We start from the raw sequence: 27,289 nt of genomic DNA, 5'->3' as shown, positions 1-27,289 counted from the left end.
TCCAAGTTAACATGGCCCCACAAGGCTGGAGGAGATGGGTAGCTGGGGAAGAAGGAGCAAAACTGCACCATCTCTGGAATGATTTTAAAAAGTCGTCTTGCTGACAGAAGGAGGGTAGGAATAAGCAGTCTTCACTACAGTCTGAATTTATTTCAACACTTTATGGTAGACAAGTATTCCCTACATGTTATCTTTTCTTCTTATGTGAATTTTTATTTGCCCCTCACTTGGCAAAAAAAAAAAAAAAAGATTTTTAAAAATTGTCATATTGTCAGTTTTTGTGAATGTAGATAGAGTTTTTTCCCCTTTTGTTTTCCCATCAACTTTGGCTCACTGTTGTGCAGAACATTTTCTCCTTTTTGGTTCTCAAGATGATAATTCATCACTGTGCTTCACATTCACAAATGAATAGAGAAATGGGATCCCAAAGTATATTTCACTATGTTTAAATTTATAGTTATTTGGAAATTTTAAATTTCATCACTTGGAAAATTTAATCAAAAATTTAGTTACAATAATAAAAAAGAATGTTGGAAGTATGTACCTAACACTACCCACCAACTCCAGACAAAGACGTCATCAACTTGAATAGTCTCATTTCTTCAAAAGTTTAGTCATAAAGCATCACTTTCAGTCTTTCTCTGATTAACACTGAAAAAAGAAACCGGTACCACTCCTCCTTTCCCTCAACTTTCTAGGTAGATGTTTTGCAATTACAAGAAATGTTTGTTTATGAAACGTTTAAGGGATTGACTATGATGCAAAGTAAAAATTCATTATTAATGCTAGCAGAGAGTTAGGAATCGCTAAGATCATCACTGAGGGTGGGAAATCATGAGTACTTTTATCAAAAGAAAAGTCTGAAAGTTCTGAAAGGTGAGTAGAAAGAACCCCAGGCAGGAGAGAGAAATACAGCTCATAGTAGGAAAGCTACGAGTGAAAAAGCAATTCCCTGAAGGGAAGGGCAACTCTAAGTAGGCTTGTAATTAGCAATGGTTCCTAAAAGAGCCAATTAGCACGTGCCTATGCACCGGGCTCACTATCCTACATCATCGTCATCGTCATCACCACCATCATTGCTAATACATGCTGAGCACCTTGTTTTATCTCATTTAATTATTACAACCTTATTTAGTAGGGGACTGAGACTTTGAGATGTTAAATAACTTCCCAGGACCACGCTGCTATTTTAAGGAGAATGCAGATCTGTATGATTCCAAACCCATCCTCTTAAGTGCTATACTAATCTGTCCTAAAGAACACAATTTAGAGATAATGTTTATACCTTGGAATGAGCCAAACTCTAAAAGTTAGTCTGGACCTAGAAAGACTCTCTCAAAAGCATCCCAGTAAGAGAAATCTGAATTCCATCTCAGAGAAACAGACTCCATAAGCTACTTTGACTCCGATGCTAGATGGTCCTCTTATATTGAACACTTACACACTTCAGTTGTCCCTCTGCTGCATTCCCATTGCCTCCTAAGTGCTCATGGTAATGGGGAGTAATGGTCTGTTTATTGGTCAGTGTCCTTCACTAAGTGGGGAGTTTCTGAAAAAAAGCTTGATGCCTTGTCCATTTCCATAGCACTATCATAGTACCTGGTGCATAATTGGTACTCAATAGGTATTGAGAAAATGAATGCATGGGTGAATATTTGTAGGTTTTTTTGTGAAGTAGGAGTCACAGAATCGTAACCATATGGAACTTCATTAGAGGTCTTCTAGTGATAGATTAATTCCTCATGAAAAGTTCACTGAATAAAAAGAGTTAAGCTAATTCCTTCATGCAGAGTTTAGGCTCATTTTCTTTTGTTGAGGTCAGTAAACATCAAGAGTTGCTACTGATTGATTTTCAGAGGAGCCTTCACATATACAAAGAGCATAACTAAATTATGTGCACACCTCAAATTATTTATGTTTTTATTGCCTTGTCATCTCCCAGCCCGTTAGCTCTCTGAATGGTTTTCCAATGTCTCTCCAAATCCTTCTGCTCCTGCTCAGTTTAAGATCACAGAATGGGATTTGGGATGCCAGCAAATGCCCATCAGCACTGACTCTTGAGAGTCCTACCGTATTTGCTATAATCTGAAAAAAATACCCCTGCACCTTCCATGAGGGCAAATGCATAAGTTGATATTATTTCAATGAAACAAGTAGAAAATAACAATTTTTCAGTTTTTCCAGGGACAAGGTAGCTTTTTATATAAAAATTTTAAATATGAAAGTAAATGGATTGGCTTTGAGTTTAAAAAGAAAATTGTTAATCAACCTGTTTCAATATGCCCTATCATTCATATTTCAATTAATGAAAGCAAGACACAGTCTTAAACATGTTTTTGCTCCTCTTTCTTCCTCTTCAGTCCCTTCCCTCTTTTTTTGCAGATAACACAATTGGCTCAGGTCTGATTGGCTACAACTATTCCCATCTTGTTACCTTGCTATGATTACTATGAGTTACTCTGCAAATGACTGCGTCAAAGAAGCAATATCTCAACCATTGCAGGCAGCATCTTGATTTACCAACAGGTTTGCTGAACAACAACAAAACGTGCTCAGGTAGGAAACTTCAGAGAGATTAGGTTTTCCTGTTTATGTAGTTTAGAAAACAGCTCTGTCTTGACATATCAGCTTTTATTTTTGTGATGTACCAGAAGTTGATTTAGGTTGAGCCACTTTGAAGTAGTAGTATGCTATGAGACTGAGTTCAGATGTGTAGGGTTTGGTCTTGTTTTCTAGGCAAGAAGAACAATAAAAATCTTGAGCCAATTTTGAATTGAAATGAAAAGGATTCCCCACATTTCTCTTCTGCTTCGTTTTTGAAGTCCAGTTAATCCTAAACCCTTTATATCTGTAGACCCTTTACCTTTTGAGCTGTTAACCAGCATCTGTTCTAAGTCAGCACTTTGGGCCAGAACCATGTTGATATCAAGTTTTGCTTACGGATACAAATTGTTCTTGAACAAACTGCGGGAACAAAGAGTTTGTTTAATCTGACACTCTGCTTGTGGTTTATAGGTGTTAGAAACATTTTCCCCAATAAGGGAACACCCAAAATACATGTAATTAGCACTTTGGTAATTATATAATAAAAATGGATGGATGGATGATTTATCTGGGTAATTCTAGAACTTACAAACACTAGACCCTCCAAAAGCTTAATCTTGTACCATTTTGAGTTGTATTTCCATGTGTCCTAAATAGAGAACATCTTACGTGCAGCAGTGTTCAGGATCAAAAAAGTGATATTTGGGCAGTGTCTTACATGATACTAAAAAACAAAAATGAAAACGAAAAACAAACAACTCTACCAGATAATTTGTTCAAGTCCTGCAAACAGCTTTTTAGTTCTGGGATTAAATAAATTCATTCAGCTATGAGTCATCATTCTAGTAAGATGAATTAAACTGGTCACTTAAGAGGAGGTAAGAGTTGACTAAAGGAGCAATTTGGTTCTTAAGGATAATTCTTAATGAATCATTAAGAACACACAAGGAGAAAAAAGAGGAATACAGAAAAGATGTCGCCCTCTGAATAGCAGAGTAGAATAGACTTTTATAGTAGAATTTTCTGTCATTTTGCTTCTGTCTAATTGAAGAGACAATTTCATAATGATTTTAATTCATGTGCCCTCTCAGTAAGTGTTTCAGAGAAACCTTATAGAATTGGAAAGAGGTCAGCCAGTGTTTGTAAGTGATTTGCAATCGTACAACCCATTCCCATCAAAGTAGGTCAGGTCAGTGTCCTGCTAAGCGCAATGCTACTTGTGTAAGAAGTAGCTCTGCTCTCACAATAAAAATCTATGTAACATTTGAAAACAAAGAGGAATAAAGTTAGGGTTACATAGCTCTTCTTCCAAAGTGATGCAGTATGAGTTGCAATCCATTCAATGGAATTGGGTAGAATGGCCCAGCCAGTCAGGCTTCAAGCCAAGAAGGAAACAGATAGACAACAATGGTAACAGTAAAAATTACCTTTAAAGGAAAATATTTTTAGTGTGGCACCAGATACTTCAGAATGTTGGTCAATTAGGTAAGCTAGAAGGATGTTTAATTAGGTAGTATCAATAAATAAAATACTTCCTAGGTCAATACATTTAAAACAAACAAACCAAAAACCTGAGATGGTATAATTAAGAGAACAACTTATTTTACAAGTACTTATGATTGCTTTAGAACCAAAAACATTTGTATGTGAATTACTTATTGCAATGCATCAAATCTAGATGACATTAATTTTAAGCCTCATTCCAATTTCAGAGATGTTAACTTGTGGGAAAAAAGTTAATTTATGAAAACTGTCGTTTGAACAAGAAGCACTTTTGTCACCCTAGTTCCTGTAACTGTTTGTCCTTAATATTTATAAACAATAGAATTGTACTGCTTGGAGAATGTCATATTGCTTATTCTTGTCCTTAATTCAGAAAGGAAGCCCTAGTAAATCATACAAATTACTATGTACCATGCTATGAAGTTATAAGACAGGGGGCACTAAAGCTGTAAAACACATGACTTGTATGTGCTAAATCTTATATCTTATCATGGGTTGTCCCTCCCGATCCATGGATCACCCTAGATTCCCCTGCAGTACTCTTTGGCTGCATTTCCAGGAACAAGCAACAGGTGTAGAACTCTGAATTCCCAATTGACTTTAATATTCTTAAGGTGCTGGGGAAAAGTCAGAGTGGGACTTTATCTCCCTGGTGCCTTCTTAACCTATCGAGGCTAATACTTTGTCGGGGGTGGGGTATCCTGGATACTTACTGCACAGGGGCAGTGTAATATTTGGCTGGAAGGGAAAGTTATGATGGATCAGCGGCTATGGTTCTTCCAATCGCCTTGGTGATGGCTCTCATTATCTTATTCAGACAGGCTTGGGGACTCTTTTTGTACTTGATGTTTCCCACAGATGGAGGGAGGGACACAAAGTTATTTGCCAAGGAAGACTAAATGTTTACATCTGGTAAGTGTCTGAAGCCCTCAGAACATCAACTTTTACAGACTCACCTTAACAAACCACGAGTAAACAGTATGCTGCCCATCAACACTATTGTGAGAAAAGTTAATGCAGGTGACAAGAAAAATGAGACAAGGAAGGCTATCTTTGTCCTAATCTTTGACTAGAAATTTCCTTTATGAAGGAAACTTCTCAGAAAAAGAAGGAAGCAGATAACAGATGTTTTGGATGTCTGGATGTCTAGATGTCTTAGTTCTTGTGAATTCGCCATAAAAATAAACATTTTAGGTGATAATAACTGAACGTATTAGATTACATGTTTGTTTACGTCTAATAATTTTGCCATTGAAGTCAAATTAAAATCTGCTCTGCATTTTGGAAGGAGAAAGAACTAGAAACCTAGTTCCATTTCTGAAATGGTTAAAACATTGCCCTGGATTATAAAACCAGAACAGTGGCTTGGAGGCAATCTTTGATATTATCTGAAAATCTTCAAAACAAAATGCAAGTGTGGCCATATTTTTTTCTAGCTGATCTGCCGTATGTGTATTTTAGGTGTCTGTCTGATTGCAGTCAGATGTGGGTAAGTGGTGGGGAGGAAAAAATAATGTTTCTTAACTCTGAGGATAAAAAGACTTGAAATTAGGTGCACCTCACATACTTTGGTAATCTGCCCCACATTCTGCACCGTGATGTGGGATAGATACTGCTAATTTGGTGTTTATTTCTTTGGGGGAGAACAAGCTTTGAAAAGAGCACTCTTACGGATAGGTGACAACTTCTGTGCTATATGAAGAGAAATGGATGGTACTGCTCAATGAAGACTTCAAGGGGATTTAATCAGTTACGGAGGCCACTCTTAGGAGCAACTGATTTTGGGAATCTCAAATCATGTCCTCTCTGGTCATTATTGAGATATCAAACTTCACTCTTTTTCTTTTTCTGCTGAAAGCAGCCAAACTGGGAGGTACCATGTAAGCACCAAGGAGCTAAGAAAAGCTTCTTGAACATTCATACCAAAGCCATTTTAAAGCAATTAAGAGAGGAAGACCATGTTCTAAGTACATCAAAGTCTCCTGTTTTAGCTTGAAACGTTATGTGTAGTTTGTTCCCTCTGGGCTAGAGCCTCAGAATGGAATTGCTGGGTTGATGACTTCAAATCTTTTTAATTTTAATAAATGTTGTCAGATCACTTTCCAAAAAGGAAGTACTAATTCACGTTACTACCAGGATGTATTAGAGTCAATACAGTGTTCTAAATACTTGCTATTCAATGTGTGATCCAGGGACCAGCAGCCTGGGCATCACCTCGGAGCCTGTTAGAAGTGTGGAATCTTAGCCCTACTCAAGATTGACTCAATCAGAATCTTCATTTTAATAAGATCCCTGGGTGATTCATACATGCATTACCATTTGAAAATCACTGTTTGAAATCACTTGCAATCTGTGTTAAACTGAGAAGGATTGTATCGATCAAATATCTTCTCCGGAAGGATAATTAAGAAATTAGTACAGGTAGTTGACTCTTGGGTGGAGCATTGTGGGACTGACAGAGAGAACGGAGATGGGAACTGGCTTTTGACCATATATTCTTATAAGCTTTGAACTTTTCCATGAGCATGCATTATCTATTAAAAAAAATTTAAGAGCAACTTCTTGCAAATATAGAGATTACTTTCCACCCGCAAATCTCCAGGGAGATGGCAGCCCAGTGGTTCCACGTGTTCTCCTCACACACGTCTCCTGACTTTGTCATGTTGGTGTACTCTGGGTTAAGCAACATGGTGGAAAAGGAAAACTTTCCAAGCCACACAACTTCCTTTTTGAAGATATGAAAATGTAATGATGTCAATGGGGGTTTAATATGACAAGGGAAGCTTTGACTGAGCAGACAGAGTGAGTCAGTGTCATGGGGCACCTTTGAACATTTTCTGTAACATACCCATAGTTTGAACTGTGATTATCATCCCCCTGTTCCTTTTTGCAATACTATACGATTTCCCAGCACCAGAAAATTGCATTTAAAATGTTACGACTGATTCAACTTCTTGAAATACAAGAGTTCTTGGGTTTCTTGTAAGTCAGAGAGCTGGCAAGCCAGTCTGGAACATCTCAGTTTCAGAGTCCACACTGGATCTGCTGACACCAAGACGGGGGCAATTTTCAAGGAGTAAGAGAGGCAGCTCTACCTCTGGAGGATAGAAAGGGAGCATCCTCACCACCCTCTCGCTTCCTGGAAATCTTCCTAGGACAAGAATCCCCTTCTCCCTCAGTGATCCATTGTGTATAGTACAACATATTCTTAGGAAACGTTTCATACAGGCTAAATTGAAAACATACGGAAGTTTTATACAGGCTCTGAAGGTTAAAGTACATGAATATTTTAGATCTAGTTTCTCCAGATGTTGCCACCTTACAAGTCTAAATAGTTTGATAAGAACAATAATTCAAACTTCCCTGGTGCTTGAACCCACCTACTCTCTCAGGACCACCAGCCTCCTGAAAAAGGTTGCCCAAGTATTCTGGGGAATCTTTGGGAGGCTAGAGGTAGTTTTTACATGTGCTCGCAAACCAATGAGGTGGGCCACCAAAAATCCGCCATTTCTTTCTTTTCCCTGACTTTGGCCCCTTCCTCTGAGCATCACCCCTCCTGTCAGGGATTTTTTTTCCTTTTCTACAGAGTATCTTCTTTCCCCTAGTGGGCATCTGTCTCCAGCTGCATCTGGGACACCGGAGCCTCAGCGTATGTGGGGAGTGGAAGGGATCGAGGCTGCAGGGTTTTCTGCTGGAGAGGAGCAAACAACTTAGCCCTCTTTTGGTGTCATTCTCTTTTAGAGACACCGTGTCCCAGGGTTCTTGTGAAACAGCCCTTGTAGCATTTACTTACATCACCCTCTGTCTTGAGTTCACAGCCATTTCATTGTTATTGAATCTACCTGCTCTAGCTCCTTCTATGCTCAAGGTACATTTTGTCTCAGGATTTTATCTTCTGCCAATGGGCTTCTGAGTCTCGTAAACCCCAAGTTTATGTTAGGGTTCCTGCTACACCCCCAGCAGAAACTCTAGGTTCATGAGAAATAATGGTTTATTGCCTGGACCTTTCTGGGCTCTGGGACCTAAATAAGAGGGTTCCGTGGCCAAACAGATGTCACCTACTCAATTATTGCAGAGCTTCCTGGGGCAGGGGGCCAGCCAGCTGTTCAGTCACGGGTTTCATGGTGGGGATGTTTGGTGTCGGTGGGTGGGAGGGAGTGCTGGGATGGAGGTGGGGAACCAGAGAATGGGAGGAGCACAGCGGGAGTGCCTTCGCCCACAGAGCCCCTAGAATCAGTAACAAGCTTTTCAAAAGATACATTTTATTTTCATAAAATATTATTTTATTTCCCCAAAGAGTGAAGGTGGTGTGATGGTGGCAATGAAAGGGGACAGGGTGATGGGATAGGCATGGAGAAAACATCTCCTGACAATGCTCTTCTGTCTCTGGGAATTTCTGCAAAAAGAAGGGGGCGCCTTACGAAGTGAGTCTGCAGCCAATTTGGCAAGCGATCCACCAGCTGTGGTTTCCGGAACAACAGTGTGGTCACAATTGATACGTGCGTTGTTAATAATCACTACCTCCGTGGTCTTGCCTGTTCCTAGACATAGGGGGAGGGGTGGTGACAGGAAGCCGTGCTGGCTCTTCCATCTCAATTTAGTCTTGCAGGTGAAATTGAGAGTTCGGTAAGAGGTGCATGGCTAAGCAATCCCAAATCCAGGGAATGTGCGGGCAAATGCCTGGGCAGATGGTGGGCGGCTTTGTATGCTCCTTCTTGGATCTGCCCTAGTTCACCACCTCCAGGTTTCTTCAAAGCTCAGCCTTGTCTGTCTCACGCATAGCTCTCTTCTACCCTTCCGTGTCTAGCATAGATGGGAGATGCAGGCAACAAGAAGACGGGCTGCAGAGAGGGTGGTACCTCTGATCTTGGTCTAGCCGTGCACTCCTAGTCTCCCGGGAGGTCGAATGCCTGGCAGCCCAGGATTTGCAGAAGGATAGCTGGAGAACCGTGGCCACTGACTGCCTTCCTTCTTCAGATTATTGTTTCTTTTCGTCCACGTGGTTGGAGCGTCCAGTTGTGCTGGATGGGACCACCTCAAGGCTGCTGTGCACGGCTGGGCAGTTTGTATACTGTGAAAATGCGACCAGCTGAGAGGAGAGTGAGGGTGAGCTCTGTTAGCCCTGAACTAGATCTGCCGTGGCCTGCCATGGTGCCCTATCAGGCTGCAGGAAGGGGTGTCTCCCAGCCGGTGCCTGGTGCCGTATGAGCTAGTGGTGGCCGTGGCTCAGGGTGCATTTGAAGCTGTGAAACGTGGGGCTTGGCAGCAGCCTCTGCCCTTGCTACACCGACCAGCCCTCTGACTTGCTTGGAGTGAGCCCCTCTGGGAAACCCAGCCGTGGAAAACTGATAGACCGTGGGCCACACGCAAGGCCCACGAACGTAATCGTCTGGCTCACACAGAGTTGACCCACACAACGTTTTAAACTATTTGAACTAACTGTCAATATTTACAATTGAAGAGATTCTGCATGAGGATCAGAATCTCTGGCTTCCCACGGCCCTGCCAGGTCATATTGGGTCGCAGCCGATTACTGTGTGACAGTCCTCGACATGCCCTGCGGCCTCTCCAGCACTGACGATGAGTGCTAATTGCTGTTTATCATAGTACCTGTGCTCTGTTCTCTGATAGTAGAATAAAGAGAAGGGAAGTCTATCCTGTGCTGTCTTTGAAAAGTGGGAAAATTAAAGATAGACTAAGAAGCCATTACAAAGATATCCCGACCTGCTATGTATTTTTTAAACACCTGCCAAGTCCTTCTAGCGCGGCTCCTCTGCAGGCGAGGGCTTAGCTTGGGAGGTGTGTTCTGAGGCCTCATCTGTCCCTCTGCCCTCAAGTGTTTTTGTCAGGACAGAGGGTTTAGACCCTTCCTGCTGAACTGGGGGGCTAGGTCACATGCGGTCTGGTTGAAGGTCAGAGAGAGAGATACCGTGATCAGACATATGGAATCTGAAGGGAGGGAGACGAAGGACAGAGAAATTGAGAACACAGACATACCACAAAAAATACCTGACATACCACAGAAAAGTCAGGTATGTAAGTCAGTGGCACCAGATTGCATAAGGCAAGGCCCCTGGTGGCAAATTTCTATCGGTAGGGAGGCATTGCTCAAAGGGCAGAGGGCTGAATCCTTAGCTGAGGGAACTATTGGGAATTTTACACACGTGGTTATACCTTGGGATGCCTCTACCTGACGCCCACATGACAGAGAAGCAGCGTGGTCCAAGGGTCAAGGGCAAAGATCCTGGAAACAGATTGCTTCCCCCACAGGTAGGAATCCTAATCTCTTACTAGCTGTGCAAGTTAGGTGAGCTCCTTACCCCTTCACGCCTTAGCTTCCTCTGCTTTATGATGAGGATAAGTATATACCTACATTCTAAGGTTGCCTATAGATGAGAATTCAATGAGTTAATTCTTAGAAAGTGCTTAGAAGAGTGGCTGGCACTTGTCAAATACCCAAGAAGTATTTATTACTACCAGCTTGCTATCTCTCCCGCCTCCCCTAGGAAAATGCAATATTTAGAAACATGGTTATCAGCTTGGAGGAAGTTGTACTCTGAAAGAAATAAAAGCAGCATATTTTTAGAGTTACTCCATTCAGAAAGAAGTTGTAAAGTTCTCCTGGAGCATGAGAAGCTAAGAGATGTCTTCCATCCAGGACACTCTTCCTGCGGACACTTTTGCAAGGCGCATGGTGGCAAAGGCTCTCCTTGATTTATAGGAGCTTTACCGTGAAAGGGGCTCGAAAGGCGGTGACATTGGTGGGAGAAGGCTCAGCCCTCGCCCTTGGGAGTCCATGGCGCAGTCTGCCCTATGCAGAACACAAGGATGTTGTGGTTTCAGCCTGGTTTGTGGGGCGCATAACAAGGTGAGGCTGCTTCAGACAGCGCTCAGTGTCGCTGTCTCCCTGCGGTTAGCCGTGAAGTGAGCAAAGACACAACAGTGTTTGTTTGGAGCTCAAGTGCTCGGAGTGCTGCTTTGAGCCCTGTGAGGCCCTTGTGGGGCTTTGAACTGTGGCCACAAGACGCTAGTGGCATCTCTTTCCAGATTTGTTTTGACACACGCTTGAAAACAACATTTCCCTCTGTCCTTCTGCTAAGAATCTGACAGTGAATGTGCTGGTAGATTTGTTTAGCCCTGCCTCAACAGAATCTTTGATGATGCCTTGAGTAACAGAGGATGCTCTAAGTCTGTATCAGAGAACATGGCAGAGAAAACTTTGGAGGTGGAAGGAGCTATCCAACAGGCAACGTAAATTTCTTACTAAGTCAAACGTGCCAGCTAAGTACAACAGGAGACAGAATAAGTTGCAAAAGGTGTTGGAAGCAGAGTTAGGGAACCTTTTATTTAGAGAAAAAAAAGGTAGGAGCAAGGGAGGAGCCTGAGGGAGCCCAGACGGCAGGGGTTGCTGCACTGACCTGTTCAGAGTTAGACTAGGCTCGCAGTGCTAAAAGGAGGTGATTATAATAGGATTCTTAGTTCTCATTAGCTTCGTGAGTCATTCAGCCTCTAGCAGATGTTCCCTGATGTCACTCAGCCTCCCTCCTCCAGAGCTGCAGGGGGCCATCTGGGGAGGAGGAAAGTGACCCTCCTTACACAGACACAGACACACACACACACACACACACACACACACAAATAATATTGAAAAGATTAAATCGGTTCTCTCCACAGATCTAGAATAAGGGACATATAAGGTTGTAGGAACATCTTTACTGTAAAAAGGTACTCTACACCTGCTAGAATTTCTGTAAAAAGGAGACATTCCTCTTCACTCATTAATCCATTTCGTATTTATTGAGTATCTAGTAAGTACCAGAAACCATGCTGAGGGAAGTTGTATCAAGTTGAGTGTGAAAAAGATGATAGGCATAGAAAGAGAGAATCAGATTCTAAATAACATCCTAAGAGATGCGGAATCTATTTGATAACAAGGAAGCAGAGGGAAGGTTTTTAAACAAAAATGTGACGTGCTTAAGTAAAGATTCAGAAAGATTATTTTGTGAACAGTGTAGAGGCTGGATTGGGGTAGAACGATGGAGGCTTTGGGAGAAGATACAGAAAGTAGGGGGGTCAAATGAGGACCATTGCAAGAGTCTAGAAGAAGGATTTTGAGGGATTTTGAAATAGGGTGGTGAGTGGGCGCTGAAAGGAAAGGAAAGATGTGAGAGATATTTGTAAGAAGTGATCAGTAAGATAGGGTGTGAAGGCGGGAAAAGGATGTAGAGACAAGGATACAGCCCCATTTCTGAGAATAGGAGTCCAGGAGAACCACAGGTGCTGCCATTAGTATAGCATGGGAGGTTGGGAGGAGAAGCTCTCCCAGGAGAACTTCAGAGGTGGGCTGGGCCATATAGTCATCCAGCCAAATGGTTCGTCCACTGTCTGTATCTCCTCTATTCCTATTTAATCCTCCCTTAGACAGCCCCAGGCTGGCCTGCACAGCTAAGTGGCTGGAGTGTGGTAATGGACGCCATGGGTAGGAATTCTAATGCAAGGAAATAGGGGGTGCTCACACAGTGGGATGAGCCTGCTCAAAGAGCTTTAAAGAAAGGAGAAATGCACACACGATGAAGAGGGCACTGAAAGGGCTCTTTGGAGAGATCGAAGTTGGGGTTGCAGAGCTGAGGAGCTGACTCAGTAGAGGTAAAACTACAGTCGGAGGAGGACAAAAGGGTAAAGTCCTAGGTTCCCTTCATGGTACCGCATGGTACCCTGCATCTGTCAGAATAATCCTGGCAACAGGGAGCTTGTCGCTTCTCATGGTCAGCTGGAATCTGCCACGCTGCAACATGCACCACTAGAGTTGGTTCATCCCTGGGGACCACAGAGAAGCTACTTCATCTGGACAGCTTTTCAAATAGTTGGAGATGGTTCCTTTGCCCCTTACATTGGAAGTTTCTCTACTTAAGGCTAAGACTATGGGGTTTTGAGTTTCCTCCCTTCTGAATATATATATATATATATATATATATATATATATATATATATATATATATATATATATATATATCAGTTCCTCTGCATACATAAACTGTGCATATATTCAAGTGTGTGGCCAGGAACTGCACACAGAATTGCCAGTGAGGTCTAACCAGCACCGATCAGAGGAAAATCAGCATCTCCCTTCCTACAAATGTTGCTCTGAGGACACTGGACTCTTCAGGGGACACAACACACAGCAAATTAGATTCAATTCACTTTGACCAAAACCCTTCTGTTTTTATTTTTAAACATCGCTAAGTCATACTTCTTCCATCCTGGGCTTATGCAATTGGTTATTTGTACTTCAAGTTGAGCAAACTAGGTAAGAGGATGGCTTTGGGTGTTCATGTTGGGTTCCTAGTCTATGTCTATAATTTACCAGCTGTGTGACTTTGGGCAAGTTGCATAATCTCTCTACTTGTCATTTTCATTATGTGTAAATGGCCATCTTAAGAGTACTTACTTCACAGAGTTATGAGACTAAATGAGATAATGCCTCAGCACTCAGCACAGTGCCTGACTCATAGTAGACCTTCAATAATATTAGCTATTATTACCTATTATTACCTATTGTTAATATCCTAACCTTGTTATTGAGTCCTCTTTTTCTTTTTTTTTCTTTTTTTTTTTTTGTGGCACACGGGCCTCTCACTGTTGTGGCCTCTCCCGTTGCAGAGCACAGGCTCCGGACGCGCAAGCTCAGCGGCCATGGCTCATGGGTCCAGCTGCTCCGCAGCATGTGGGATCTTCCTGGACCGGGATACGAACCCATGTCCCCTGCATTGACAGGCGGACTCTCAACCACTGCGCCACCAGGGAAGCCCTCTTTTTCTTATTAAACATAATTTAATTCAAATTTCTTCCAACATTGTACCAACCACAATTATAATTCACATGAATTCTATCTCTCTCTTTGAATTTCTTTGTTGAAGTTTTGTAAATCACAGAAGTAAGAGAGACATAGTCAGTATTTCCTATAGCTAACAGCCCATTAAGGGAGAGGGAAAATAAATAACTCATGTCATGAATCTTCTGTGCTTGAGAACCTCACTCTGCTGGTTACAAATTCACTTGTCATTCAGTCCATATTTGTTTACCTTGTTCCCAAGGATAGCGTGAAGATATCATGAATAACCCTGTAAAATGTCACATTGCTGTCCAGAGGAGAGCAACCAGGATAAGATTCAGATTCATCTCATAGAAGCGAGAGCTGGAGAACATAGTCATATTTAGTGCCGAAAAGAGGGGAGATGGTGCACATAGTGGGAGATGTTGAAGAGGGTGACAATTTGGTGTGTGGGTTGGATGAGGGTGGAGAGAAGGTGGACATGGATGACGTGAACGTCCACTGAGGCCGATGGTATGTTGGCAGCAAATGATTCTGGAAGTAGCTATTTCAAGCAGCCCATGGTGATACCTCCTTGACCTATGATTTAGAAGAAACAGTGGCCCCCTTTTGGGTTTTTCTCATGAATTAGTCTAAAATATGTCTTTGTTAAAGAGGAAGAAATGGATCTTTGAAATAAGTGGACATTGACAGCCAGGCAAGGAGGAGGAGACCTATTCATGGGAAGAAAGAGAAGAAAAATTCACTGTAAAGTAGTGAACGTCCCCAGCTTCACTGCTCTCTCATTCATCTTAGGCATGCCGGAACCCTAACCCTTTGCCTGTTGCGTTAACGGACATTTTGTTTCCTTGACCATCTTTACCCAGGTAATCCCTTCATTGAGACATCACTGGTGATATATTTATTTTAGAAGAAAATAGCATCAGCTTCCCTTTCTTTTCATAGGAAATACTATATTATTTTTTGACAGCTTTAAAATGAGTTCTGGGTGATCCCCGAATCTTATAATCTAACACACACCAAAAGTGCAATGATGTACATCAGACCATTGCCTGGTAGAAAGGTTGGCTCAGCTGTTAATCATGTGACATGATGGCCTCTTGAAGGTTGGCTTTTCGAGATTGGTATCTGGGTTGAATGTACAGAGTCCTGAAAGGGATAGCCTCCTCTGGGAGATTTAAAATCAGATTAACTCTTTTGTTTTAAATTAGATGAGGACTTGCAGGGGAGCATAGATGCCGCCACAGGAGATGGCAGACAGTTCGAGACTCCAGGAGTTTCCCAGGAGGGAGTGAGAGCCTTCCTGTCCCAGGGCTCTGAGACCAGGACAGCTATGCCACTATGTAAGTAGACAATACACATGTACTAGATGGTAGAATTGGGTTATAAATTTTCTTTTAACACCATGACAATAGAATACAAAAACATATTTGAAAGATGAATTTAATAGGGTTATATGTAAATACCTGTACTTTAATATTTTTAAAAAGTGGCCTCTGTTAAGACAGGTGGAAATGTGGTTGAACTAAAGCACATGAAACAAAGGCTTAGAAGCTTTAGTTATTTGTAAGTTTAATATAAGTCATCAGTTTCTTTTGGTTACCTCAGACTCCTCAAAATCCGCAGGTGTGGGTCCATGTGTATGTGTGTGTGTGTGTGTGTGTGTGTGTGCCCACACACAATGGCTTTGACATCCCGGTCTGCATTAAGAGAGGTATCTTGATGGTGTATCCAGAGTCCGAGATCAGAGACTTCAGATCCATCTCACAAAAACTGTAGCCGGAGGACATGGTGATGTGCAGGGCAAAAGCAGCCTCAGAATGACCTGAAGGTGGTTGGGCGTTCACTAGAATTATAAGACTTGGAAGGTTTTTGGGGAGAGGAGCTTACAGTACGTTCTTTCTTCTTCTGGCAGAATCCCATGCAGTCTCTGCTTTCAGTGTGAAGTTCCACCCTTGCCCGCTCCAGAACCTGCAGTGCGAGAGCTCCATTTACATCTCTAGGTCATGTTCCACCACCAGGTCTGCTCCATCCTGCTGATGACTGGAGACTGACATCGTGGCAAATACCCACCAGGGAGACCTTTGTGTGGGTTGCTCTCCTATAGTTCAGATGAGATAATGGGCCTCAGGAGGGAAATTCTGCAATTTCCTTCGTTAACTACACTGTGCAAGAACATTATTACAGCAAGCAATTACAAGGAAATATAAGGCATCATTACAGAGCCATTGTGTCCGCTTTTAATTTTTTTCTAGTGCAATGTAATGTTGCCTTGTCGTCTTCAATCCTTAATAAAATGTCGGTTGGTTGGCTGCCTGTGTCCTTATCATGATGTCTTATTTATTTGAATCCTATTTTCAGATGTTCCTCAGCTCCCTTCTCTAGAATAACTAGAACTACAAGTGAATCAGCTAGCTGAAACTGTGAAATCTCTGGCTGGGTTTCTTCTTCACCTCCTAAGCTTCTGCATCACCATCCTCCATCATCTTGAGGACAAGGGTTCTGGGAATGGAACCCACAAGAAGCAGATTTAGGCAATGTGTCACTCTCAAGAAATAGAATATAGGGCTTCCCTGGTGGCGCAGTGGTTGAGAGTCTGCCTGCCGATGCAGGGGACACGGGTTCGTGCCCCAGTCCGGGAGGATCCCACGTGCCGCGGAGTGGCTGGGACCGTGAGCCATGGTTGCTGAGCCTGCGCGTCCGGAGCCTGTACTCCGCAGCGGGAGAGGCCACAACAGTGAGAGGCCAGCGTACCGCAAAAAAAAAAAAAAAAAAAAAAAGAGAATATCATTCTCACTGACAGTTGAAATTGTCTTCGGAGGGCTCATTTTTTCAGTGATCAATCCAAATGTGATACCTCTACACGTTTTGCACAAATGTATTATAATGCAACTTAAAGCTGGCTATGATTTTTTAGTCTTAGGTTCAGGAGTATAGCAATAAGGAAAATACACAAAATCCCTTACTTCATGGAACTTACAACCTAGTGGAGTGACAGACAAACAAAAGAGTGAACATGCATTTGTCGGATGTTGATAAGTGCAATGGAAAAAAAAATTAAAGTGGGCATGAGAGGTATGGGGATGGTGGGTTATTTCTATGTTGCATTATGTGTTGAGGGAAGGCCTTGCTGACAAAGTGTCATTTGAACAGAGGCCTGAAGGAAGTCAGGGGGCAAGCCGTGCAGATATTTGGGACCAGGCAGAGAGAAAAGCAAGTGCAAAGGCCCTGAGGCAGGCATGTGTCTGTTGTGTTCCAGGGTCAACAAGGTACAATTGTTGCTTAAGCAGAGCGGGCTCGGGGAAAATATCGGGAAATGAGATCAGACAGGCAGCGAGGGGTAAACTCAAGGTAAGGACTTGGACCAGACTCTACATGAGATGGGACTCCACTAGAGGGTTGGAGCAGCGGGGTGACGTGAAGGCTCCCTCTCTTTGGCTTGGGTATGTTGAGTTTGTGATGATGATAAGCCATTCCTGTGGTAATCAAGTGGACAGTAAGAGAGAAGTTTGGATTTTGGGGGAAGATGGGAATAGAAACTTCACTTTGGCCCAATAAAGTAACGGAAATGGACGACTCCTCCAGGAATTGACTGTGGACAGAGAAGGCTGAGTGCTGGGGCCCTCCAACTCTTAGAGGCTGAGTAGAAGAGGAGGGTCCAGCAAAAATCCACAGAAGGAGCAGCCAGTGAGGAGACCCAGAGGGGGTTTCACAGAGGCCCAGCCACTGAAAATACATCAGTGCTCACTTAAAAATGCAACGAAAACAACAAAAACAAAATCACTTTCTTCAGGTAAGTATCACTGAATTTGAGTCACTAATTTATACAAGTGCTATAATTGTACCTCTATCTATACAAGAAACATATTCTATTAATAAAGAATTATGAATAGATAATAGGATCGTGACTATACCAGCAGCTGGTAACGCAGCCTTCTCCTAAGCTAGTGAGATACACCTTGGAATCTTATGGAGCGAGAACGACAAACTGTATGCAGCCATGCTGCCCTGACGTGGAGCTTTGGGGGAATTTTCACTGTATCTGCCTAATGTAGATACTTCTCACAGGGACTGTTCATGACTTAATGTGTATGTTTATATTTGAACATATTGTTCTGGTGCCTTTTGTTTTCGGAATCACTTCAAAATGCACTCCTTCTTACTTCGGATTTTTGCTTGGAAATTTAAAGTTTATTACAGAATATTCTCCAAGTTGAGGAAGACTCCCTTTTCCGTGCCCCTCATAGCCTGGTAGGGGTCATTTCTACACTTATGATGATAATGTATACAACAAACACCACGTTTACACTTGATGTCTGGAAGATTCATTGCCGCTCTCTTGTCTTCATTTCTTTTCCTCTGTGAGTCTGGAAGGAGACCTCTCTTCATCACTTCCTTGTACATGCTCACTCCTTTGGAGAATTATTTTAACATCCTAAGAGAAGAGATTCAAAGAGAAGTCACAAATATTAGTAAATGAGTTAGAATGAATGATCACCTAATATGTGGCAGTGATTAAACAGTAAGTTGTTTTTATTTTTTCCTTTGAGAAAATTGTTCTCTATTTAGCTTGAATCCTGCCTTGCAACTTACTAGTTGTGCCCTTGGAAAGACAGCAAAGATCTTGGAGATTCCATTTCCTCATCTAATAATATCTAATAACAGAGGTGTCATATCAGATTAAATAACATTTGTAAAGGCAGAGTTTGTCAATAATGGGAAAGGCAAAACATTATTTCCCTATCAATCAGTAACAAACAGTATCCACCTTCTATTAAAGGAAAAGTCTAATGCCAAGTTAATCATGTCTACAGATTTGTAGAATTTTAGAACAGCAGATTATTTTGAGGGTGGGGGGACTATCTCATTTCAGTTTTTTTTTTTTAACATTAGAGATTGAATGATCTGTTTTTTCCCACTTAAAATACCCAGCTATGTTACATTTTAAATCATAGATGTTTGTAAAATAAATTTAAGACATTACCACAAGGTAGAAGGGGTACAAACACATGTGAAAAATGTAGAATTATATTTATGCAGTTTCTAATTTTTTTTTTTTAGGCAAGTGCTTTAAGAATATGTTTCTTTTCTTCAGCGCTGAGTTCCAAAGGTTTCTATTTTTGTTTAATTAATTAATTTATTTATTTTTGGCTGTGCCGGGTCCCTGCTGCTTTGAGCGGGCCCTCTCCAAAGAGCAGACACTGAATTCAGGAGTTGAAATGCCAGCTTTTTAGTTCATCCATGTACAATTTTGCACGGCTCAGAAATATTTCCTGTGAACTGCAACCACCAGCAGACCAGCAGTAATAATTATAGTAATAATAATTACTATGTATTGAGTGCTTTCTATCTACCAAGCACGGAGCTATGCACTTTATATGGATTAAGTCATTTCTTCCATACAAGGACCTTGTGAGGTATGGTTGATAATTAACCCTATTTTACAGGTGGGGAAACCAAGGCACTACGAGGTCACTTGACCAAGGTCACACAGTTCGTAAGTGTGAACCCAGTCAGCATGGTCCCTGACTCTGCTCTCCTAACCACAAAGCCAGGCCACCCACCAGAAGGAGCAAAAAATACAACGTATCAAAATAATTACGCACACTCGCTTTTTTTTCCACATGTATTTAAAATGCGTGTTGCTTCCAAACATGAACCTTGTAAACACAGAGCTGTTAGGCGACAACCTTCACTTCCCACTGTTTATAGCAGCAAACAACATTTTAACCTGAAAAACCACACTCTAGTTTTTGCTCTACTTATCTTGAAAGATCTTCAAATAACATCACTGTGGTTAAAGTTCATTTTAAAAATGTGATCTATTTACTTGTACATGGATATCTGGAGCAAAAAAATGATGACAGGATGAGAGTGTTGGTAACTGAGTCTTCAGAGATTTTTTTTTTTCTTTTCCTTTCTTTCTTTTCTTTATTTGCTTAGTGAAAATGAGAATAGAGCACCTTACTGGAAAGGGAACCTCTTTCCTTTTTGAACATCACAGTTAGGCTTTTCAGATCCAAGGCTCAGCTCTCCTTGGGTCACAATCAGATGAAAGCGCCCGGATTAGATGATAGCGGGTGGTCCATCGCCCTCTCATGAGATTCCAGGGTGGAGCGACAGGGAGGAGATGCAAAGGACCAGGATGGGGAGGGTTGAAGAAGCTGACTCAGTAGAAGCACCTTGGCAATGAAGGAATGAACCATCGGACAGAGAGACAGACAGACTGATGAACACTTTTTCTACTGTTAGAGTATCAGGTGATACCTGAGCTATGAGGCTGGTTCACGGGAGGTCAGATACCCTCCATTTGGGGGGCTCTCAGCCGGAGGAGTCTGCGCACCAGAGAGGATTTGGGGAATGTGCAGAGGTCATTTTGGTCATCAATGCATCAAGGTGCTCCTGGAATATAGTGGGCTGCAGCCCAGAATATCAGACATCCTGCCACAACGGAGTCGGTCCTGTGCTGCTCAAAAATGTCAGGAGTGCTTCAGCTGGGGTGCAAGTTGATAAAACTCCTTTCAAAATGAGGGAAATATGCAAACTAACAAGAGCCCTGTGGACTTCAGCTTTCCCTGGGCGTCAGAACACATCTTCAAGGGACTTGCCTTCGAAGGCAGTCAGTCATCTGTTGGTGGGTTTCTTTTTTCAGGAAAGTGCCAATAGAATCTTCTCTGCAAGTCAATCATATCAAGTCATTCTAAAGTCTCCAGAAGTAAGAATGTTCCCCAAATCGTCCTGACTTTGTAGGGAGTTCTCCCATTATAGGAGGAAATAAGCGTGGCATCGTTTTAGGGTCCTAATTGTTCTTGGTAATGTAAGATAAACCCTATTACATATAATTCTAAGGATTTGAAAATTATTTTACTGGCTTAAAATAGGAGGGCCGTTCCCTGAAATGTGGAACAGAATGTGTAGGATGAAATGCAGTCTCAAGTGATGGGCTTCTGGAACACATCTCACACAGAATGACGGTTGCCCAGGGGAAGGCAAAAGTAGGGAGACACCCACAGCTGGCAGACTGCCGCCCATCCTTTCTGTGACACTCACCCACCCACTTCTCTCCACCCTTTGTCTAGCTCTGATGTGCTCTGTTCCCACTAATTCCAGGGTCATACTGACTCATCCCCTCATCCTAAGTGGGGAAGAAAGCTGGTCTTTATTAACGCAAGTATGGAGTATAAGATGCCGAAAAGGGACCTGTGACATATCAGTCCCAATGTGAAGAGTAAATGCTAGTGGGATGTATGAGTACAATGACTTAGAACGTTGCCAACCACATTTCCAAACATTTCGGGCCTGTTTAAATAAAGAGACATAAATAATTTAAAAAAGAGGGCTGTTAAATGTAGAGACATAATGATATGATATGCTTAAGAGGCAAAGAAACACTTAGGGATGAAGAAATTCACATCACAGCATGCCCCTGCTCAGAAGCCCTGCCATTCTCCATCGCTTTTCAGATTGAAACTATATTTCCCCACGTGATGCCTGGGTTCTTTGCGATCTGGCCTGATCTTACTAATTCAACAGGATCACTCCAAGCCCTTCACAGCCTGCTGTCTGCTCTTCAACCAGTGGGGTTCCACTCCTCCACGCTGCCCGGCTTCCACGCCTTCCCCCGGGCCTCTCTTTCCACCCAGGATGTGGTCTCCTCTCCACCCCTACAGCAAAATCCACATAGACCTTCTCTCCCCACCCTCTCAATTTTCTTAAACTCCAGCCATCTTTGAAGACTCAGTTTCTAGCACAAAAAGTCCTATGTTTTGAATTCCTGTAATTTTGCACTTGGGTGTGGTTTACCTTCTATCATTCTGTTATTGATTTAATTCCTGTGAGTACACATTCTGTTGCAGACAGAAGTGGAATTTGCCTGGGAACAGCAACTGAGTTTGGTACTCATGTTGCTGTCTCCCATGGAAACTTATTTTACTAGCCTCAGTGGTAAGTGCTCAGTATTGAATAGATATCCTAACAGCCATCGTTTCTGTAGTACTTGCCATGTGTCAGATACTGTGCCCCGTGCTTTAGAGGCACCATCTCCTTTAATCCTTTCCACAACCCTTTGAATTAGGAATGGGTGTTATCCCCATTTAACAGGTGAGAAAGCCCGGGTCAAGAGAAAGTTAAGGTTAGGTATCTAGTGAGTGGTGGATCCGAGATTCAGTCCCATGACTTTATGATTCCAGAAACTATGTTCTTAAATGCTGTCATCATACTTCACTACTGAAAGTGCTTAGTGTCTGCCAGCTGGTTAGAAATCAATTTCAATTATTGCCAACAGAAGTAATAAAATGTAAAAAGGATCATCAATTGAGAACAAATAAATGGAGGTACAAAGATATTTAAGTCTGGATAGACTGATTTCCGGGCATAGCAGGTTATCACTGAGGGGTCAGGAGAAACGCCTCTTAGATCACTTGCATCTTATCAAAGTGAAAGCGTTTTTATCTTAAACTCAGCAAACTCTTCGTAGTCCAATAAACAACTAACAGGAGGCAAATAGGAAGACTTCACGCTGTTAAGTGTGTGAGGCTTGTGAGAGGGTTGTAGCAACCTGCCACACTCTGAAAGGGGGTCACCCCCTGCTTTCTGTAGCCCTTACTGTTGGGGACCCGGGACCTGCCCGGTGGGTGCACATTCAGCACGTGTGTTTGAGATGTGCGTGGTTAAGGTAGCTCTGAGACACAGCTCTTCCTCTCTTCCTTCCTTTGTTCTGCTGACTTGGTCCGGTCTCTTTAGGTTTTGTCCTCAGTTTTCCCATCTTGAACAGTTTCCCTGAGGGAACCCTCACACATTCCTTCATAAGCACTGTCACTGCATGAGCTACAGAGACAATGTGTACCATGATTAGAGTACGGTGAACAAATCAGCACTTGGTTGGGGATCATGGTCCCCTTAGTTCTCTTCGGCAGGGGGACTCTATTTTCCATACTCTTCAATCATAAGCCAGGGCCATTCGATGGCTGGAATAATGCAGAACATGAATACGGCCACCCACCCAACTTTAACAGCCACCTACCTCCAGCCTTCTGTGGTAGACCCAAGTCCTTAGAGTCCCAATGGGGCAGCTCCATGGTACTATCCCTAGTACTGGTGGTCCTATCTGTAGTACTAATAGTATTATCCATACACTGATAGTCCTATCACGGTACCGAGGTACTGATAGTCACCTCTACTCTGTCTGAACTTGCTGCCATTTGGGTATTGAGGGCTGGCCTTTCTGGCCTGACACCATTACCAGTTTAGCTTCCTCAGACCCTGTTCCAGCCTAGTTCAGCTTCTTCCTTCCTTCTGCTCCTCCACATTTGTGATATCCCACCAAGCCCTGAACCTGAACTCAACCAAATTAAGACTGTATCAGGACCTTGGGGTAATACTCACAGGGATTTTATAGTCTGGATAACTTGAAATCAGATCTTGAATAAAAGGATGCTTCAGAAGAAGAGCAACTTCAATTGGCTCCAGATTCTTGGAACCTAGGTCCTGAAATACTTTTATGAAGTTCTTAAAAGGAAAAAATAAAGAAAGTTGATTAACTTTACAATCCTGATGATGTTAAAAGTTTTGTTTTTGAAAGGAATCATCATAATTTCTATATGATGATACATTTGGGGAGAAATTCTACGAACATAGGCTCAAAATTGAGGGAAACTTTTCTTGGGTACAGGTTGCCCCTTTTTTGAAATAATCTAACCAACCTCTGAATACATGTTCTCTGTCTCTTGGTGGCTGGCAAATCTGTTAGCGTCCTGAGCTTCGTTTGCTCCTCGGAACACTCTGAGTAGTGTTTCCATGGAAATCATTTCCGTGTTCGCATTTTCAGAGATTTCTTCTGCCTTTTCCTCCCCTTCCTCTTGTAATTCCCTTTCTTCACTTATAAAATTGTCCTCAAGTTCAGGATATTCCTCAATGGGTCTCATATCAGTAAAGGAGGAGGTCTGTGCAATTCAATGAAGAGAACATGAAGTCTTTCCAGGAATAGAGATCTTTAGAAAACACCAGTTTGGTCCCGCACTTTTTATGCCCTGGGATGATGGTGCCTACTGCAAACTAGCTAAACAAATCTAGAGATAGAATATGCTGGCTGCGCTGGAAATCATGTTGAAATCCCAGACCAGTTCTGCTGGTAGTTGACAAAGGCCTCAGTGTAGGGGCGTTTTACTCACCTCCATACAGGCTTCTGCTCACTACCCTGCCAGATACACCACATTCCTCAGTGAAAGGACAGTGGAATGAATTTGTGTAACCACTGTTTTACACATGAAGCTAGATTTCTGAACAGGATTTGCTTTGGAAATTGCCTGCAGTCGAGAGGCTGTGGGCAAGTTAATTTCTCAAGCTTGACAGATTCTAAGAAGCTTTGGGAATGTTTGTTTGGACACTGGAGGTTAAACCCGACTAAACATCCAGAAGGGAAAATAGAAAACAAATTGAATACAGACAGATTGGGATTCTTATTGCTGTTCATTGACACTTGGCCAAGAGCCATGAACTCAGACACTGGCATTCTGAGCATGGGAAAGTAAATTTTTCCTGATGTAATTTCTTACGTATCAAAAGCCTGAAAAATATGCCTACACTTTGATGCCATAATTATTGATCTAGGAATTGATTCTAAAGAACTATTCATGTACACAAAGACTTTTGTATAGGGATGTTCATTCCATGTTACTTACAGCACAAATAGAAAACCTATGGCTCCAAAAATGGGGAATGGTGACATCAGTGATAGAGTCGGTCTGTGGCAGAATACTATGCTGCTGTGAACATTTTGGTTTAGAAGGATACTGAGTGACATGAGAAAACGCTCATGGGATGAGTGCAGAAAGGAAACAGAACACAAATAATAAATATACCAGGATCCTCATTTTCTTATATAGCTATACTTAGAAATGAAAAAAAGAGAAACAGATACATTAAAGAATTGAAAGTAGTTACCTCTGATTGGTCAAACAGCTGATTTCTTTTTCACTTTGTTTTGTATTTTTCAAATTCTTTACAGTAGATTTGTACTTACTGTATTTACTGTTATAAATGTATGTGTGTGTTTCTGATGATGAGGTAATAGATATTCAACAATTTGCCATAGGAAAATGGGCATTTTCAGAATGTTGACTGGTCCAGTGTCAGAGAACACCTGAGGGCTGATTCTCCTTTATTCCGATGAAGGAAAAATGCTAATTTAGGCTTAAAATCAGAGCAGGGTGCCAATACCTGTAAACGTTCAATTCAGTAGAAGCATTAAGTGCATAGATCGCGCAAGTTCTTTCCAAAGAGCCACGTAAGTCCCATGTGTAAAAGGATTATAACACAGCACAGAATTAAGCCTCTGGTTGTCATAAGCCCCTCTGAGGGATTTGCAGGGGCTGATGATAGTGCAGTAGAGACAGGTTGTATTTGCTCTAGCTCTGTGTGGTCACCTTGCTTTAGTTGGGTTTCCATATCTTTTGGTAAATTGGGAATTTAATCTAATCTTGGAGGGTGGGGGGAGAATGCTCTAGCAGGTGAAGTTTTTGGAATTAAGTACAAATATCTATCATCTGCCTATCTATCATCTATCTATCTATGTATCTATTTATCATCTACCTATTATCTATCTATCTATCTATCTATTTGTTCATCCAGCCTCTTATCCATTTTAAACAGTTGAAATACTACTCGGCAGAAATGTGAAACTAGCTTTTTTTGTCTCCATCTGAGAAGCCTGGGAATCATCACACTGGCTACCCGTCAATAATCCCCCCGGGGCGATAGAATATTTGGTGTACTGAAATGAACATAGTCGAGATGTAGAACATCTTGCTGAATGACTGAAGGATGAATGAATTTCTATTCAGAGGGCAGCACAGGTGCTACGTGGAGAAGACAGAGACAGAACCTGTGGGTGAGCACATGACTAGCTGGGCTGGATAAGCAGGCAATACCAAAATTGAACAGAGAAGGAACCTGCTCTCTCTGCACTAGTTCCATAACTACAGAGGGTCCAACTTCTCAAAGACTTGCTATAATCATCATGGGATAAATAGATTTTTTATTTTAGTCAAAAGATAACAGTTTAAACATTTGAGTGAAGAATCCTTAACTTGTTGTATCTGAGGATGCTTTATAAATGTTTGCTATTTTTACTCTCTAGGGGGCTGGAACAGAATAGACTTAGTGGTTCAGTGGGAGGGGAGGGAGAAGAGGGAGGCCAAGATCAGGACCAAAGGAGCCAGTTCAGCATCCTGGCCGGACTGCAGTGTGTGCGCGAGAGGGGGCTCCCAACAGACGCTCTGAAAGACCACGACTGTGAATGTGGGTGGATGAACAAAACCAGGGATGCTGGTTTGGAGAAAAGCCAGGGCTTCTGAATGAGCAATAATTAGTGGCATCAAAACTCTGTGTGAGTCACATTATCTTCCAAGCAGCGGGGCAGATTGTGGCGCTAGCAAGCACTATGTCACACTCTCAGAGACGGCCCTCGAGGACTCCCAGCAAACGTGCCCCTGGAGTGGTGCCTGACCGTGCATTTCTGCCATTCAGTCTGTTTAGTCCCACATCTCAGAAGGCAGAACAGAAGATCAGTCCTTAGGACTAATGTGAGCAAAGCATCAATGAGCAGAATGGGATGCACATTTAAGTTTTTTGAAACCCAAGGCCTCAAACCATCTCTGTCAAGATGCTTTAACAAGACTCTCAAAATGTGGGAGGTTCAAGCTCATAATTTATTAACGTCCAATATCACAACCCCAACCTCCACAGGTCAGGGTGAACCATTTTCTCAAATATCAACTTATCTGAAGCTTCACGATGACTAGTGCCTGCTCCCGAGTGCTTTGCTCTTGAGCTTCTTTTAAATTACCCAGAAAGCCGTGGGTTTTAACAGGAGGTCTGTGCCACGGTGAATAAAACAGTGTGAGTAGCAGATATAGACTCAGAAAAAATGAAGTATCAGGGAGATTTCCAGTTGTTTTTTGGAAGGTAAAAGCCGAGATCCCACTAAATGTCTTGGGAGTGAACATAGATCTGTTGGAGGTGTTATTTCTGAGCAGGCTCATTTTGCCTTCCTGGGATAAAGTTGCCCAGGGAACTAGAATACAGTTGGAAAGGGCACAGAAAGGGGGCGGCATAATTGGAGGCAGGATGGCGAGGGCTATAGGAGTAGGCAAGAATGAGGAAGGTGGGTGGATCCTGTATTTCAAAAGCTCCTATGGTTCACTCCCAGCCAGGAGTAGTCCTGTGTGTGTGGTGTGTGACAGACCTGTGCCCCATCCCTGCCCAACCATGGTTTCATCTCTGTTGTGCAGTGGTCATGGGGCAGTTCCTGCGCAGTGTCCTTGGGCTTTAAAAGAGCTCTTGAGAGAAGTACTCCAGGGGAGTTGCTTCCTGGATGGGCACGAGCTCCCGGTGAATGACCCACCGGGTCAG

At 42.4% G+C, this 27,289-nt stretch overlaps 1 protein-coding gene and 1 long non-coding RNA gene across 2 annotated transcripts in view; one reads left to right on the top strand and one right to left on the bottom strand.

Moving 5' to 3' along the window:
- The first annotated feature begins 2,428 nt into the window (after nucleotides 1–2,428).
- LOC109549037 (uncharacterized) lies at nucleotides 2,429–16,191 on the top strand. The gene is made up of 4 exons (XR_002175175.3): nucleotides 2,429–2,556; nucleotides 13,708–14,745; nucleotides 15,091–15,222; nucleotides 15,795–16,191. It is a non-coding gene; the product is annotated as an uncharacterized lncRNA (long non-coding RNA).
- Nucleotides 16,192–18,201: 2,010 nt separating this feature from the next.
- SPEF2 (sperm flagellar 2) overlaps nucleotides 18,202–27,289 on the bottom strand; it is a 171,758-nt gene continuing 162,670 nt past the window's right edge. The window contains exons 34-36 of the mRNA XM_033852786.2: nucleotides 23,581–23,820; nucleotides 23,264–23,386; nucleotides 18,202–18,314 (exon numbers count right to left, since the gene is read on the bottom strand). Of these exons, the coding sequence (XP_033708677.2) occupies nucleotides 18,225–18,314; nucleotides 23,264–23,386; nucleotides 23,581–23,820 (453 nt within the window). The 3' untranslated portion in view covers nucleotides 18,202–18,224. The remainder of the gene's footprint in view (nucleotides 18,315–23,263; nucleotides 23,387–23,580; nucleotides 23,821–27,289) is intronic.

The sequence above is a fragment of the Tursiops truncatus genome, chromosome 3, assembly GCF_011762595.2.
Source record: "Tursiops truncatus isolate mTurTru1 chromosome 3, mTurTru1.mat.Y, whole genome shotgun sequence".
In the NCBI taxonomy this organism is placed as follows: domain Eukaryota; kingdom Metazoa; phylum Chordata; class Mammalia; order Artiodactyla; family Delphinidae; genus Tursiops; species Tursiops truncatus.
This window is presented reverse-complemented; position numbering and strand designations above follow the sequence as displayed.